General features: G+C 42.0%; 1 protein-coding gene across 1 annotated transcript; it reads left to right on the forward strand.

Annotated features, from left to right (window-relative positions):
* The first annotated feature begins 2,777 nt into the window (after positions 1 to 2,777).
* Positions 2,778 to 17,648, forward strand: MAK16 (MAK16 homolog). Its single transcript, XM_033230722.1, has 10 exons — positions 2,778 to 3,153; positions 6,630 to 6,679; positions 6,772 to 6,881; positions 6,985 to 7,049; positions 7,248 to 7,399; positions 8,442 to 8,496; positions 14,352 to 14,426; positions 15,392 to 15,508; positions 15,998 to 16,063; positions 17,147 to 17,648. The coding sequence occupies exons 1-10, from the start codon at positions 3,139 to 3,141 to the stop codon at positions 17,342 to 17,344; spliced, it is 903 nt and encodes a 300-aa protein (XP_033086613.1). The 5' UTR covers positions 2,778 to 3,138; the 3' UTR covers positions 17,345 to 17,648.
* The last annotated feature ends 6 nt before the right edge of the window (positions 17,649 to 17,654 follow it).

Genomic DNA, 17,654 nt, shown 5'->3' on the forward strand with positions numbered 1-17,654 from the left:
TTTTTTAGATGGGAGTCTTGCTCTGTCACCCAACCTGGAGTTAGTGGCGCAATCTCGGCTCACTGCAACCGCCGCCTCCCGGGTTCAAGCAATTCTCCTGTCTCAGCCTCCTGAGTAGCTGGGATTACAGGTGCCTGCCACCACACCCAACCAATTTTTGTATTTTTAGTAGAGACGGGGTTTCACCATGTTGGCCAGGCTGGCCTCGAACTCTTGACCTCAAGTGATCTGCCCACCTCAGCCTCCCAAAGTGCTGTGATTAGAGGCATGAGCCACTGCGCCCACCCAAATATTTCCCTTCTAACATGGAATAAAAAGAGAGATGAAGTAGATAAAGGAGGGAAGATGTGGTATATAAAATGCTAGTTTACTTTTTTCCACATCCTAGTCTATGTTCTGTGATAAACATACAGTCATCTAATGAACAAATAATCACAAATATGCTCTACCCCAGGGTCTGAGAGTCCTCATCTTCCATCCCCTTCCATCTCAGTATTTCTTCATCTGTGAACAAGATGTGAAGCAAATGTAAAACAAATAGCAGCAGATATTCCCTGTTGCATCTTTTTTATGAGCAAAAGCAAATATTGAATCACTTAAGGAATATTCATGGAGAGGCAGGTAAAACATGCTTCATTCACCGCTGCAAAACTCTGAATGATCGAGCTCATTGGCAAGAGAGGAAGCTGCAGAAATTACTCTCCCCATAGGACTTCTAAAAAAAAGTTACTGTTTACATTTTATGTATTTGTGTTTTTAAATTGATATATCATAGTTACATATATTTTGGGGGTACATGTAATATTTTGATACATGTATACAATGTGTAATGATGAAATTAGAGTGATAGAGGTATCCATCACTTCAAACATTTATCTTTTCTTTGTGTTGGAAACATTCTAATTCTTCTCTTATAGCTATTTTGAAATATGCAATAAATTATTGTTAACTATAATTTCCCTACTGTGTTATCAAATACCAGACTTTATCCTTCTAAGTGTATTGTTGTACTCATTAACTAACTTCTCTTCCTCCTACTCCTCTCCATAGGACTTACGATCATTGTATTGAAATCAAGATCATTCAGCTCCAACAATTTTCTTTCCTTTCCTCCTTTGCAGTTCTAGCTGTTCGATTATTTTGGCAACCTAAAAAGCACATTAATAAAGCAATGCTAGACCAAAAGAACCCTGAAAGTTAATAGAGAAAAATAAGAAAGAAAAAACAAAATAAAGATGCTAGACCTCTGATAATGCTCCCATTTCTTCCAGCTAGTCATTACATTTACAGGTTTTTGTTGTTGTTGTTGTTTTATGAGATAGAGTCTCGCTCTGTCACCCAGGCTAGAGGGCAGTGGCGCGATCTGGGCTCACAGCAAGCTCTGCCTCCTGAGTTCAGGCAATTCTCCTGCCTCAGCCTCCCAAGTAGCTGGGATTACAGGCGCCCATCACCAGGCCCAGGTTTTTTTTTTTTTTTTTTTTTTACTAGAGACGGGGTCAACCACCATGCTGGTTAATTTTTGTATTTTTAATAGAGATGGGGTTTCACCATGTTGGCCAGGCTGGTCTTGAACTCCTGACCTCGGGTGATCCACCTGCCTCAGCTTCCCAAAATGCTGATTACAGGCGAGAGCCACCGAGCCCAGCCTATTTATTGATTATATGCTAAACACGGAGTGGATTACTTATGCCTCCCTTTTTTAGACCATATGGAGTAACTTCCTGATGTTGCCACAGCATTTGTGGCGCTCGTGAGAGTGTAGCAGTGAGGACGACCAGAGGTCAAACTCGTTGCCATCTTGGTTTTGGTGGGTCTTGACTGGCTTCTTTACTGCAACCTGTTTTATCAGCAACATCCTTATGACCTATATTATGTGCTGACCTCATCCTGTGATTTAGACGGCCTGACCCTTGGGAATGCAGCCTAGTAGATCTCAGCCTTATTTTACCCAGTCCCTATTCAAGATGGAGTTGCTCTGGTTCAAATGCCTCTGACAGTCTTTCTTTCCTTTCCTTTCCTTTTTCTTTTTCTTTTTCTTTTTCTTGAGACGAAGTTTTGCTTGTCACCCAGGCTGGAGTGCCATGGCACGATCTCGGCTTACTGCAACCTCTGCCTCCTGGGTTCAAGTGATTCTCCTACCTCAGCCTCCCAAGTAGCTGGGATTACAGGCACCTGCCATCACGCCTGGCTAATTTTTGTATTTTTAGTAGAGACGGGATTTCACTATGTTGGCCACGCTGGTCTCGAACTCCTGACCTAGGTAATTCGCTCGCGGAGGCCTCCCAAAATGCTGCGGTACAGGCGTGAGCCACGGCGCCCGACCCAGCCGACAATCTTTCTTATGTAAAACGATGCGAAGTAGTAGATTTTCTCTTTCCCCTGGCGGAAAAGAGCTGTTAGGCTTCCAGATTTGTTTTTGCGGTTATTAGACCTCTACTTTTCTTATTTTCCCTCCCTTATCAACTTTGCTTGTTGTCTCAAATAGGCAATGAGAAGACACAGGTGTTTATTATTGGACCGCTCTTTCCATCTGGTCAGTGGTTTCTCAAACCAGGTAGAATTCAAGTTCTAAGTTTCTGAAGTCAGCACCCGGTGCCGCACCCAACATGGGCGTGTGTAGTGGCCAAGGCAAGATATGTGGGGCAGAACCGGGGACTGGCTGCGAGCTGTGGCCCGGGAACTCGGAAGAGTGGGGACCCAGCCCCGCCGCGCCGCCCGCACCTTTCCCCAGCCTTCTCCCAGCAGAGGGGAGGCCTGGCAGGGAGAGGTCCCGTCCTCATGAACGGTCGCAAACAGGGCGCTGGGGAAGTACGCGCGACCCCCGCGGTCCCCGCGCTCCAGGATTCGGCCGCCAGCACGCGTCCTGCCTCCCGCGGAGAGCACTGCGGCCCAACTGGGTTCCCAGCTCCAGGCAGCGACAGGGAACAAGCCCCAGCGTTGCGGGCGCGCGCAGACGCCAGCGTGGTGGAGACGCGGAGGCGCGCGCGGCGGCGAGGCTGCCAGGGGACATTTCGCAACACCGAGAGTCTCAGGGTTTCTCGAGATAGGTGAGGCTGGGCGTTCCGGAAGTGGTTTCCCGGAAGGAGCATGTCTGCGCCCGCGATCCGGCCGGAAGTTGCACGCTGATCCACGGACACCATGCAGTCGGATGATGTGAGTCTCCTGCCGTTGTTCTGTCACTCGGGGTTTGCTCAGGGAATTTTGCCCATTTTCGGACACTTAGAAAACGCCCACGCAACGGGCCTGTTGCCTCGTGCCTCTCTGGATGCGAGGCTTCCGGAACCCCGATTTTCCAACATGGGTTCTCACGCGTGTCTCGCAGGGGTCTCCTGCCCGCTGCCCCGGCCGGGTTGTGAGCATAGGACTCCGTCACCTCATCCCATGGGGTCGATGTGTCCCGTCTTTCGTGCCTACCAATGCAGGACGTCGCGCCATGCTGTCAGCTGTCAGCTCCGGACTTGGGGTCGGGGCAGCAGGGGATTTGGCGAAGTTGACTCCAAGTTTAAGCGTCCTTCTCATCCATGCGCGCGTTACTCTTCCACCTGCGTTTCCTGTGTTAGGCTTTTCTTTGCATTTGCTCTACTTCTGCCTAAGTCATAATTTCGGAAGTATCCTAGATTCATTCATTGAGTGTTTTGTTGGAGAAATGCTTAAGTGCTTACAGTGTGCCAGGCATTGTGGTAATTATTGAGGATTTGGTTAACCAGAAAAAATGCCCCACCTCTCCTGGAACACTGGTGGGGGAGACACAGTAAACAAGTGAATAAATAAATTAACAATTATATTGTATAATCGTACTATGAAAGAAAGACCAGGGATGATGAAGGATACTTCAGATAGGGGTACTCAGGGAAGGTTTCTCTGAACAGAAGATGTTTGAGTTGAGATCTAAAAGATAAGAATAAGCCAGTCACTGAGGAGCTGAGGAAAACGCAGGCAGTAGGAACACTAAAGTACAAACAGTTGAAGATATGAGAGAATGAATATAAGGGTCATCAAAGTGACATGTAAGAGAGGTAACGAAATTAGATATGCTGGCCAGGGAGAGGTCATGTAGAGTGTTGTAGGAAGTGTTTTTAGGCCTTTTAATGATCTATGTTTGTGAAAAGTTGTCTGGTTGCTGTGTGAAGGACTTTTGGAGAGAAAAAATGAAAGCAGGGAGACTAGGGTATGAGGAAGGTTGCTTCAAGCTAAATGCAGTGGCTCATGTCTGTAATTCCAACACTTTGGGAGGCTGGGGCTGGAGGATCGCTTGAGGCCTGGAGTTCGATTCCAGCCTAGGCAACAACGTGAGACTCCATCTCTACAAAAAATAAAAAATTCTCCGGGCGTGGTGGTGCTCGCCTGAGGTCCCAGTTATTTCGAAGGCTGAGACAGAAGGACTACTTGAGCCCAAGAGTCCGAGGCTGCAGTGAGCTATGATGGCGCCACTGCACTCCAGCCTGGGTGACAGAGAGACCCTGTCTCTAAAGTAAAATCTTTTAAAAAACTATAGTAGTTTCGCCTAAGGTAGTAATTTAATGGTGGAGATGAAAAGAAATTGATGAATTTGAGACCTGTTACGTCAGTATAACTGACAAGGTAATTCGCTCTTGGAGCGAATTTGGTGATGGATTAAGTGAAGAAGAAAAGGAAGAAATCAAAGGATTTGAGCTATAAATACACAGTTCAATGGTGATTTTATTTATTGAAGTGGGGGAACTCTAGGGAAGACTGTTCTTATGAGGGATGTGGAATTGAGAACTTCATGTGGATATGTTAATATTTATGTTGCCTTTTAGATATTGAAGTGGAGATGTCATATACAAATCTGGTGCTCAGGAAACAAGTCTGACCAGGAAATAACAATTTGGGAGTTATCCATTTATTTAAGTATCAGAGATGACACTTAAAGTCACAAGCCTAAAAGAGCTCCCTTATTCTTCTTTCCTATTTCCTATCATCGCCCACCAGACACACCTATAAGATTCTCAAAGTGTGTTTTATTCTTTTGCCCTCTTCATATTTTTCCTTTAACAGTGGTAAAGCTTTTTTTCCCCCAGTTCCTCAAGGCAGTGCACTCAAAGGCTGTCATACTCTTATGCATGCTATGTGGTCTTTAGACCTGCTATTTTGTGATACTTTGTTTACATATCTTTCCCCCTAACTAGATAGACAAAACTTTTCTTTCATTCAGTAAATACTTAAGTGGCTACTGTGTGTCAGGACTTGGAGAGATCAGTGCCTTACATAAATTAAATATATAATGCTGAATGAATAAAAAGCACATTAGTTATAGGAGGATAGCAGTAGATAGTTTTCTTTGCCCTCAGTGAGATAAAATTATGGTATGTATATCTAAAAACCTAATACCTTGAAGCCTTTTTTTTTTTTTTTTTTTTAAGATGGATTCTCACTCTGTTGCCCAGGCTGGAGTGCAGTGGCGTGATCCCAGCTCACTGCAACCTCTGCCTCCTGGGTTCAAGTGATTCTCCTGCCTCAGCCTCCCAAGTAGCTGGGATTACAGGCACCTGCCACCACACCTGACCAATTTTTGTATTAATAGAGATGGGGTTTCACCGTGTTGGCCAGGCTGGCCTCAAACTCCCGACCTTAAGTGATCTGCCTGCCGTGGCACCCAAAGTGCTGGGATTACAGGTGTGAGCCACCGCGCCTGGCCCATGAAGGCTTTAATAATGGATAATGAACATAAGTAAAAAAGGAAAGTTATGAAGTATATATAATGTGATCTCACAGAGCATGTCCAAAAAAAACTGGAAAAATATTTACAAAATATTAATGAAATTTTATCTCTGGGTAATGGAGTTATGATTATTGCTGATCTGTATTTAGCTTTTCTCTTAGAATCTGCGGGGTTTTTTTTTTTTTTTTTTTTTTTTTTTGTGAAATGGAGTCTTGCTATCGCCCAGGCTGGAGTGCAGTGGTACAATCTCTGCTCACTGCAAGCTCTGCCTCCTAGGTTCACGCCATTCTCCTTCCTGTCTCAGCCTCCGGAGAAGCTGGGACCACAGGCGCCTGTCACTATGCCCGGCTAATTTTTTGTATTTTTAGTAGAGATGGGGTTTCACCATGTTAACCAGGATGGTGTCGATCTCCTGACCTCGTGATCTGCCTGCCTTGGCCTCCCAAAATGCAGGGATTACAGGCGTGAGCCACCGTGCCCAGTCGGGTTTTTTTGTTTGTTTGTTTTTTGTTTTCAGATGGAGTTTCACTCTTGTTGCCCAGGCTGGAGTGCAATGGCACAATCTTGGCTTACTGCAACCTCCGCCTCCTGGGTTCAAGCGATTCTCCTGCCACAGCCTCCCAAGTAGCTGGGATTATAGGCATACGCCACCATGCCCAGCTAATTTTGTATTTTTAGTAGAGACAGGGTTTCTCCATGTTAATCAGGCTGGTCTCAAACTCCTGACCTCAGGTGATCCGCCCACCTCAGCCTCCCAAAGTGCTGGGATTACAGGCGTGAGCTACTGTGCCCGGCCTTGCTGTTTGTATGTTAAAAAGTAAACAAGTCAGGCTATTTTACAAAACATTTCTTCCTCTCATTCCTGTCCTTGGGCATTGCCTTCTTGAATTAATATAGTATCTCTTGGGGCAGAGGATTTGAAATGGGCTTTTACTTTGTCTTGCAGGTTATCTGGGATACACTAGGAAACAAGCAATTTTGTTCCTTCAAAATAAGGTGAGTCTGGATTTACAACTTGATCAAAGATTCCTTCAGTTGCCTTTTTGGTAACCCATTTTATAATCTTTGTTTCTTTTTTCCCATTCTAGAACCAAGACTCAGAGCTTCTGCCGAAATGAATATAGCCTGACTGGACTGTGTAATCGGTCATCCTGTCCCCTGGCAAATAGTCAGTATGCCACTATTAAAGAAGAGAAAGGTAACTTCCCAGTTTTAACTTCTAGAAGAACTGCCCACAGCTCTTATAGGGATGTTCTTTAGTTTCTGTAAATAACACTAAAGCTATTTTACTTTATCTTCAGGACAGTGCTACTTGTATATGAAGGTTATAGAACGAGCAGCTTTTCCTCGGCGTCTCTGGGAACGGGTAAGCCTTACAACAAAGCTACAGTGACCACTGATCAAGAGCCTCAATGCCACATGCTTGACCATGATGCCCAATTACATGACCATATCTAGATTAAACTTTCGGGGCAATCCTCATTAGGCCGTAGGTGTCACTGACAGTGAAAACCTAATGAATCATTTACACTTGCCCTTCAAACTTCCTTTTTCTGTTTGGTAGGTCCGGCTTAGTAAAAACTATGAGAAAGCACTGGAGCAAATAGATGAAAATCTGATTTACTGGCCCCGTTTCATTCGACACAAATGTAAGCAGAGATTCACCAAGATCACCCAATACCTAATTCGAATTAGAAAACTTACACTAAAGCGACAGTAAGTATTTGGGTCCTTCATTATTTTTAAATCTATCTTTTCGTGGAGCTTGTTTTGAAGTTGAGAAATTGTGAAACTTCAGGGCTTTCTGTTCAACTTTGTGGAGTCTGTTATGATGTACTAAGAAGAAACTTTAGACTAAAGGTGTGCCCTTTGATATGGCAGGACTTTTAAAACAGTAGAATACAACTTGATTATCACCCTCCTTGTCTGAAAATCTTCCAGAAAATTTTCTTTTCTTTTCTTTTTTTTTTTTTGAGATGGAGTCTCACTCTGTTGCCCAGGCTGGAATTTGCAGTGCCGTGATCTCAGCTCACTGCAACCTCCACCTTCCCTGTTGAAGCAATCCTCCCACCTCAGCCTCCTGAGTAGCTGGGATTACAGGCATGGACCACCATGCCTGGCTAATTTGTTTTGTATTTTTAGTAGAGATGGGGTTTCACCACGTTGGCCAGGCTGGTCTAGAATTCCTGACCTCGAGTGATCCGCCTGCCTCAGCCCCCCAAAGTGCTGGGATTACAGGCATGAGCCACCATGCCCAGCCTTCAGAAAATTTCCTCTATGACCCCTGAGGGAATCTTAACTTTAGACATTCGAAAATGATCTAAGACATGTGAATATACAGGACTGTAAGAACTTTACTCTGGATTCACTGAAAACTAATTTTTAAAAGTGATATGAAATCCCCAGAATTAACAGAATACCTTCTCTAGGACCGTTAGGCCCTAATGCTTTTTGATTGTGATCTACAGAGAATGCTAAAGATGATGTCAGACTTCGACAGAAAATTCTTTTTTCTTAGTTCACTAAAGTCTTAATTTTAGCCCTGAGAATCCCAAAATGCCTAAACAAAAATGGCCAGATTAAAATATATGTAAAAATATGTGACTTTCTATAGCATTAAATTTCTAGAAGCATGTAGTGTATCTTGCTGTATTGAGCTGAGAGCTACAGCACCAATTCCAATCCTTTTTTCTTCTCTTCTTTAAAAAGGAACACAGCACATGACAGTGGATTTTCTGATATATTTTCTTTCCCTTAGGAGGAAACTTGTTCCTTTGAGTAAGAAGGTGGAGCGTAGGGAGAAAAGAAGAGAGGTAACTTACTGTTGTGCTGTTCATACCTTCTGCATTTTCTTTCTGAGGGGCTCTTACAGATTCAGTCACCATCATGTGTGTAAACTGTTCAGGCCCTGGATAATGGTTCACTAATAGATAACTATTAGTTGCCTAAGACGTTTGATTTTTCATATTTTAAGATTATGATTTTCAGCACAGGTTAAAGTATGTGTGCTTTGGGGATATATGTAATGGAGAACAGAAAGAATCCACAACTCCTTTGTCTGAAATTCTTGTGGTCAAATATTTCAGAATTCAGAATTTTGATGTTGCCTATTTTACATACTACATAACATCTTTAGTAGATTTTGAGCATTCTAATCAAATGGAATTTCTGCAGTGAAATACAGTACAGCCATGCAGTGAGTAATAACATCATGGAAAATTGGGCATCCATCCCCTCAAGCATTTATGCGTTGTGTTACAAACAATTCAGTTATACTTAGAGTTGTTTTAAAATGTACAATTAAATTATTATTGACTATAGTCACCCTGTTGTGCTGCTACCAAATACTAGGTCTTATTCATTCTTCCTATTTTTTTAGCGGGGGATACCCATTAATCATCCCTACCCCCATTACCCTTCCCAGCCTCTGGTAACCATCCTTCTACTGTGTATATCCATGATTTCAATTGTTTTGATTTTTTGATCCCACAAACAAGTGAGAATGTGCAATGATTGTCTTTCTGTGCCTGGCTTCTTTCACTTAACATTATGACCTCTGGTTCCATCCATGTTGTTACAAATGACAGAATCTCATTCTTTTTGATGGCTGGATAGTACTCTATTGTGTATAAGTACCACATTTTCTTTATCCATTAATCTGTTGATGGACACTTAGGTTGCTTCCAAATTTTGGCTATCGTGAACAGACCTGTAACACACATGGAGTGTGGGTATCTCTTTGATATACTAATTTCCTTTTGGGTCTGTACCAAGAAGTGGGACTGCTAGATAGTATGATAGCTCTAGTTTTAGTTTTTTGAGGAAGCTCCAAACTGTTGGAGCTCCATAGTGGTTGTACTAATTTACATTCCCACCAACAGTGTACAAGAGTTCCCTTTCTCCACATCCTCTCTAGCATTTGTTATTGCCTGTCTTTTAAAGGATAAAAGCCATTTTAACTGGGGTGAGATATCTCGTTTTGATTTGCATTTCTCTGATGATCAATGATGTTGAACACCTTTTCATATGCCTGTTTGCCATTTGTATGTCTTCTTTTGAAAAACATCTATTCAGATCTTTTGCTTCCCCAATCCCTGCCCCCTGCCTTTTTTTTTTTTTTTGAGACTGGGTCTTACTGTGTTGTCCAGGTTGGAGTGCAGTGGTGCAATGTTGGCTCACTGCAAACTCTGCCTCCTGGGCTCAAGTGATTCTTATGCCTCAGCCTCCCACATATCTGGGACTACAGGTGCATGCCACCATGCCTGGCTAATTTTTGTAGCTTTTGTAGAGATGGGGCTTCCGTATGTTGCCCATGCTGGCCTTGAACTCCTGGGCTCAAGCAGTCCACCCACTTCAGCCTCCCAAAGTGCTGGGATTACAGCTGTGAGCCACCGTGTCTGACCCTTTCGTCCACTTTTTAATCCAATAATTAGAATTTTTTCCTATAGAGTTGTTTTAGCTCCTTATATATTCTGGGGTTTTTTGTTTTGTTTTGTTTTGTTTTTGAGATGGAGTCTCGCTCTGTCACCCAGGCTGGAGTGCTGTGGGGCAATCTCAGCTCACTGCAACCTCTGCCTCTGGGGTTCAAGCAATTCTTGTGCTTCAGCCTCCCAAGTAGCTGGGATGCCAGGCGCCCAGCACCATGCCTGGTTGTTTGTTTTGTATTTTTAGTAGAGATGGGGTTTCGCCATGTTGGCCAGGCTGGTCTCAAACTCCTGATCTCAGGTGATCCACCCGCCTTAGCCTCCCAAAGTGCTGGGATTACACTTCTGGCCTATATTCTGGTTATTAATCCCTTGTCAGGTGGATAGTTTGCCCAGTCAGTGGGTTGTCTCTTCACTTTGTTGTTTCCTTTGCTGTGCAGAAGCTTTTTAACTTGGTGTGATCCCATTTGTCCATTTTTGCTTTGGTTACCTGTGCTTGTGGGATATTAAGAAATTTTGCCCAGACCAATGACCTGGAGTTTTCTCGGTGTTTTCTTGTAGTTTTATAGTTGGAGGTCTTAGATTTTTTTAATCCATTTTGGTTTGATTTTCGTATATAGCACAAGATAGGGGTCTAGTTTCATTTATCTGCATGTGGATATTAGGTTTTTCCAGCACCATTTATTGAAGAGACTGTCTATTCCCCTGTGTATGTTCTTGGTACCTTTGTTGAAAATGAGTTCACTGTACGTGTGTGGATTTGTTTCTGGGTTCTCGATTCTCTTCCATTGGTCTCTGTGTCTGTTCTTACGCCGTTACTATAGTGATTGGTTGCTATAGTCCATAGTATAATTTGAAGTTTGGTAATGTGCTTCCTCTTGGTTTTCTTTTTGGTTTTTTTGTTTGTTTGTTTGTTTTGTTTTGTTTTTGAGATGGAGTCTCGCTCTGTCACCCAGGCTGGAGTGCTGTGGGGCAATCTCAGCTCACTGCAACCTCTGCCTCTGGGGTTCAAGCAATTCTTGTGCTTCAGCCTCCCAAGTAGCTGGGATGCCAGGCGCCCAGCACCATGCCTGGTTGTTTGTTTTGTATTTTTAGTAGAGATGGGGTTTCGCCATGTTGGCCAGGCTGGTCTCAAACTCCTGATCTCAGGTGATCCACCCGCCTTAGCCTCCCAAAGTGCTGGGATTACACTTCTGGCCTATATTCTGGTTATTAATCCCTTGTCAGGTGGATAGTTTGCCCAGTCAGTGGGTTGTCTCTTCACTTTGTTGTTTCCTTTGCTGTGCAGAAGCTTTTTAACTTGGTGTGATCCCATTTGTCCATTTTTGCTTTGGTTACCTGTGCTTGTGGGATATTAAGAAATTTTGCCCAGACCAATGACCTGGAGTTTTCTCGGTGTTTTCTTGTAGTTTTATAGTTGGAGGTCTTAGATTTTTTTAATCCATTTTGGTTTGATTTTCGTATATAGCACAAGATAGGGGTCTAGTTTCATTTATCTGCATGTGGATATTAGGTTTTTCCAGCACCATTTATTGAAGAGACTGTCTATTCCCCTGTGTATGTTCTTGGTACCTTTGTTGAAAATGAGTTCACTGTACGTGTGTGGATTTGTTTCTGGGTTCTCGATTCTCTTCCATTGGTCTCTGTGTCTGTTCTTACGCCGTTACTATAGTGATTTGGTTGCTATAGTCCATAGTATAATTTGAAGTTTGGTAATGTGCTTCCTCTTGGTTTTCTTTTTGGTTTTTTTGTTTGTTTGTTTGTTTGTGTTGTTTTGTTTGGGATAGCTTTAGCTATCCTAGATCTTTTGTGGTTTCATAAAAATTTTAGGATTGTTTTTTCTATTTCTGTGAAGAATGTCTTTGGTATTTTTCTTTTTTTTAATATTTATATTTGTCATTGGTATTTTGGTAGGGATAGCTTTTCTTTTGATTCTTCTGTCCCCATTAATCACAGTTATGTGTCTAAAATCTGTATCATTGGTCTGCAAACTTGTGCTCACCTCAATAAAATTTTTGAACATGTACTCCCCAATGTTATTTATAAATATTTTGAGACAGAGGTCCAGCCTGAGGGCTGGAATACTGTGATGCAATTTCAGCTCACTGCAACCTCCGCCTCCCAGATTCAAGCGATTCTTGTGCCTCAGCCTCCCAAGTAGCTGGGATTCCAGACATGCACCACCAGGCCCGGCTAATTTTTGTATTTTTTGTAGAGACGGGGTTCACTGTGTTGGCCAGGCTGGTCTCAAACTCCCAACCTCAGGTGATGCACCCACCTCAGCCTCCCAAAGTGCTGGGATTATAGACTAAATGTTATTATACATATACACTTCCACTAATAACATGACGTGTATTGTAACTCATTGTGACGTAGTGAAAAAAAAGTCTAGTTCTTAGCTGAGGATGTTGTCTTGAAGGGCTGTCATAACTGAGGGATTGTAGAGAAGTGCATTGTCAATAGGTGGTCTAAAGTACTATAATTCTTCATTATGCTCCATCAGTTATGGAGCGGCTTTTTTTCAAGTCCAGTTAGTGAGTTTTCATCTCCAGTTGTCAAACAGGTGTTCTTAAAACCTTTCGGAAGAAATTAATTTTTTCTATTTTCACCAATTGAGTTTGTAACCCTCTGAAAAATGTAGATTTGGAAGAGTTTTAAATGGATTACAATATTCTGTTTCCACATTTCTAAAGTGTGTGATTGCAGTTTTTATAGGAGACATGTTTTCAGCAGTGCCATATATAGATACAATCACTTTTCACAATGTTCACAGAACAAGCTTTTTTTCAAAAAACAATTGTCTTCCTCAAACTATTAAAATGTTGCCTTTGTCTGGAAGAAACAGATTAAGTGTATTTACTTTTTAAAACTTCTACTGGGTTACATAAAAAGATTGGCAAATTTGGAATATTTTTCTTTTCGTGAAAAATGCATGGATCCTTTTTAGGTTCTACAACTCTCACTCTGTCACCCAGGCTGGAGTGCAGTGGCGCTATCTTGGCTCACCGCAACCTAAACCTCCTGGGTTCAAGCAATTCTTGTGCCTCAGCCTCCTGAGTAACTGGGATTACAGGCATATGCCACTCTGCCCGGCCAATTTTTTGTGTTTTTAGTAGAGACTGGGTTTCACCACATTGGCCAGGCTGGTCTTGATCTCCTGACCTCAGGTGATCTGTCCACCTTGGCCTCTCAAAGTGCTGGGATTACAGGAGTGGGTCACCTTGCCAGCCTGGTTCTACAACTTTTAAAAGCACTAACCCTTTAGATAACCAGCATACTTTTATAACTACTCTCTATCTTTGGCAGAATATTCAGTGTAATCTATGAATCCACTTAACTAAGCAAACATAAACAGTTAAATAGTCGTCTAAATAAAAGACTGAGAACACTACTTGCAAGCCCTATGTGCAGTATTCCTCCCTTGAGATATCTGGCTCACTGTATCTGACACACAACTATTTACTTTATAGACAGAGTCAAGGCACAGATGTCATTGTACAAGAAAAGTAGTAATGATGTTTAATTTTTTTAAGGAAAAAGATAACGTGGAAGTTTTGAATATTTTCTTCCTACACTTCATTGGACACCCTTGAAGTGTAAGCACCCCACTCTAGAGAACAACACAGAACATCGCTGTAGCCTTTTAACTGATCCATGTGCCCCTACACAGTTTTAGGTAATCATCCTAACATAACTTATAGGTATAACACTTTAAAACCCTCTATGACTTTTACTGTCAAATTAATGCACCATCCTAGGCTACTGTGCGGTAGTACAGGTTGATGTCATGTATCATCTCCAATGAGAGAAAACTGGAGGAAGACATTTTTACCTATTCTGTCACATGGAATCTAACATGATTTTAGAAAATGTAAACGAATGAAGATTTCTGTTCTCTTTTCTCAGCTTTTACAAAGTCTGGCTCCAGAGTTGCTAGATTATTCCTGAGACACTTAAATGTATATAGACCTACATGTTTTGTATCCGTCAAAGGCTTTGTTAGAATTTAATTTAGAATGCTGTTTACAAAACCATAGGAATTTCAAAATGGAAAAGTCCTGAAGAAAGTTTACAAGAGAAAGAAGAAGAAATCTATCTGGTTGGAGAGGCAAAAGCCAGTAATAGCAAGGAGGGGAAATGATTACATTGTCTTTCTTATGAACAACTTCGTAGTTTCTTCCATTTTTATAAGATGAATAATGAGCACTGATGAATTAAATGGATTTGCTCTTTCCCCCTTATAGGAAAAGGCATTAATAGCTGCTCAGCTGGACAATGCTATTGAGAAGGAATTACTGGAGAGACTGAAACAGGATACGGTGAGAAAGCCATTAGCTTTGGGGTACTGAAATTTTAAGTGGTAGTATGTTGCTAAGACACATTGGGTTTTTTGGTTTTTTATTTTGAGATGGAGTCTTGCTTTTTCACCCAGGTTAGAGTGCAGTGGCACAATCTCGGCTCACTTCAAACCTCTGCCTCCCGAGTTTAGTTCTCCTGCCTCAGCCTCCCGAGTAGCTGGGATTACAGGCACTGCCACCACGCCCAGCTAATTTTTGTATTTTTAGTAGAGATGGGGTTTCACCATCTTGGCCAGGACGGTCTTGAACTCCTGAGCCACCGCACCTGGCTGGGAAATGTTTTTTAACCTGATATGAAGATCTCCACTTGAATTTTATCCCTGGAATAAAATAAATCCATAACGGCGTGGCTTCCTTGTTTTAATTAATGCAAGCACATAAAATGCTTTGGTTACCCTTGATGCTCCATTCACTATAAGAGACCTTTCCCTTTTTGCCATTATTCTCAACTCCATTCACCAAGACAACGATTCCAGATTTCTGTATAAAAGCCATGGAGTTTTGCTTCTCTTACATATTACCCTAGTCTTTTAAGGCTCTTTGAAATAAGTTTTTATTCTCTTTTTAAAAATGAGTGTTGTTTATACAGACAACATGACTAAAGTATGCTTTGTCCTTATTATTTCCCCTTGTCAGCGAAATTACATTTGTCCCAATGCATGGGTTTGATAGACGATTACATTTTAAATGATTTTAAAATGTAACTCCATAGAAGTTACCTATTTGATACTAACTACAGATGATTTAAATGTTCAAAAGAACATGCTTTTTTAAGACACTGCTGGCTTTACACTTAAAAATATTACTCATTGAATTAAGTATTCTGATCTAATCATTGAAGAAAAAATAATATTCTCCACAGAGAGTGGAACTTCAAGTGTAATATCCAAAAGTAGTTAAAGCCAATCTGTGTTTATGTTCTTCAGTATGGCGACATCTACAACTTCCCCATTCATGCCTTCGACAAGGCCCTGGAACAACAGGAGGCAGAGAGTGACTCTTCAGATGCTGAGGAAAAAGATGATGAAGATGATGATGAGGAAGTAAGTCTTGTTGTTGTTTTGCCAAACCTACTAGATACTATTTGTATATAACTGACAAACAGAATATCATCTTTAGTCCGCCAACCAAAAATGATTGTCGTCTTTTTTCTTTCACGTGATTAATTTTGGTTTAGCACTGGTTGCTCTGTTCTTCAGGCTAACCAACAAACCATTAACAGTTTTAGTCTTAATTTATTGATCTTGTAAAATTGTTCCTGCAAGGTGACAAATTATAAAGCCTTTCCTGTCTCTATCTAGTTTTTAACCATAATGAGGATGTTTTATTGCTAATAATTTAAATCAAGAATAAGAATGATCTGGTAGCCCTAAAATTTTTAAAATTCAGAAGCATTAAACTTAGGAAGAACTAAATTTTGGTTGCCTAGTGAATAGACTGTGGTTCTGATTATGTTATTTTGTACTTACTTAGATGTCTTATCTGAATCTTCATTATATATTCTGAACCTAACAGTTACGTTTTATTTATAGGATGTGGGGAAAAGAGAATTTGTCGAAGATGATGAGGTAGATGAGAGTGACATAAGTGATTTTGAGGTGAGCTTTATGGGTAAAAAGATTGTCCTTTGGCCTGCAGCAAAAAAAACAGGGAGGTGGCCAGGCAGAGTGGTTCACTCCTATAATCCCAGTACTTTGGGAGGCCACAATGGGAGGGCTGCTTGAGCTCAGGAGTTAAAGACCAGCCTGAGTAACATAGTGAGACCTCATCTCTAAGGATGCCATGGAGCGATCTGGACTCACTGCAACCTCAGCCTCCCGGGTTCAAGCAATTCTCCTCCCTCAATCTCCCAAGTAGCTGGAATTACAGGCATGTGCCATTCCACCTGGCTAATTTTTTGTATTTTTAGTAGAGATGGGGTTTCACCATGCTGGCCAGGCTGGTCTAGAACTCCAGACCTCAGGTAAGCTGCCTGCCTCAGTCTCCCAAAGTGCTAAGATTATAGGCATGAGCCACTGTGCCTGGCCTAAACATTTTTAAAAATCATTGGCCAGGTGCGGTGGCTCATGCCTGTAATCCTAGCACTTTGGGAGGCCGAGGTGGGCTGATCACCTCAAGGCAGGTGGATCATGTGAGGTCAGGAGTTCAAGACCAGCCTGGCCAACATGGCAAAACCCAGTGTCTACTAAAAATACAAAAATTAGCTTGGCATGGTGGCGCATGCCTGTAATCCCAGCTAATTGGGAGGCTGAGGCAGAAGAATTGCTTGAACTTAGGAGGTGAAGGTTGCAGTGAGCTGAGATCGCATCACTACTCCAGCCTGGGCAACAGAGCGAGACTTTGTCTCAAAAAAAAAAAAAAGAAAAAAATTAAAATTCAGCTGGATGTGGTGGAGGTTGCCTGTAGTACCAGCTACTCAGGAAGCTGAGGTGGGAGGATTGCCTGACTACAGCAGTTTGAGGCTGCAGTGAGCCATGACTATGCCACTGCACTCCTGCTTGGGCAACAGAGCAAGACCCTATCTTTAAAAAAAAAAAAAAAGAAAAGAAACGGGACAATTACTGAACATAGACATAAACAAATCAATTCCCTAGTCTATTCTAAATAGAGGGGACAATGAAGGGAGTTTGGAGAAATCTAGTATTTTCCTTCCTCCTTTATCTTTTCTCTCCCCGTATTAGGATATGGATAAACTGGATGCCAGCAGTGATGAAGATCAGGATGGTAAATCCTCCAGTGAGGAGGAGGAAGAAAAGGCCCTTAGTGCACAACACAAAGGCAAAACGCCCTTGAGAGGACCACTGCGGAGAAAACGAGCCTATGTGGAAATAGAATATGAGCAGGAGACAGAGTCCATGGCCAAGGCCAAACCCACGTGATTTCCCTTTCAACATTTATACCCAGGACTGAACATGCAGAACTGTTTCTTTTTTTTTTTTTTAAACACATACACACCTCCAGTTTTTGCTCTTTTGTGTTGTGTTGAACACCGTATTTGTGTTTTTATTATTTATGCCACGTCAGTGGGGCAAGAAATCTGGAGTGAGTGAAGAAAGCTAAGTTGTGAACAAGAGTGTTTTTATAGCATATGTGTTGAAGTAACAGCTTGTGCCCAAGAAACTTAACAGATGAGTTCTTGGATCTGGGATGAGATGACGGATGTAAATATTTCTAAATTTTAAATGCTAC

This window comes from Trachypithecus francoisi, unplaced genomic scaffold (genome assembly GCF_009764315.1).
Source record: "Trachypithecus francoisi isolate TF-2019V2 unplaced genomic scaffold, Tfra_2.0 Contig01440, whole genome shotgun sequence".
Taxonomy (NCBI): Eukaryota; Metazoa; Chordata; class Mammalia; order Primates; family Cercopithecidae; genus Trachypithecus; species Trachypithecus francoisi.

Coding starts and splice junctions, on each gene's coding strand:
- MAK16 (XM_033230722.1), top strand. Junction 15,509..15,997: donor ATGAAGATGATGATGAGGAA/GTAAGTCTTGTT, acceptor TTTTATTTATAG/GATGTGGGGAAAAGAGAATT. Junction 16,064..17,146: donor GTGACATAAGTGATTTTGAG/GTGAGCTTTATG, acceptor TCCCCGTATTAG/GATATGGATAAACTGGATGC.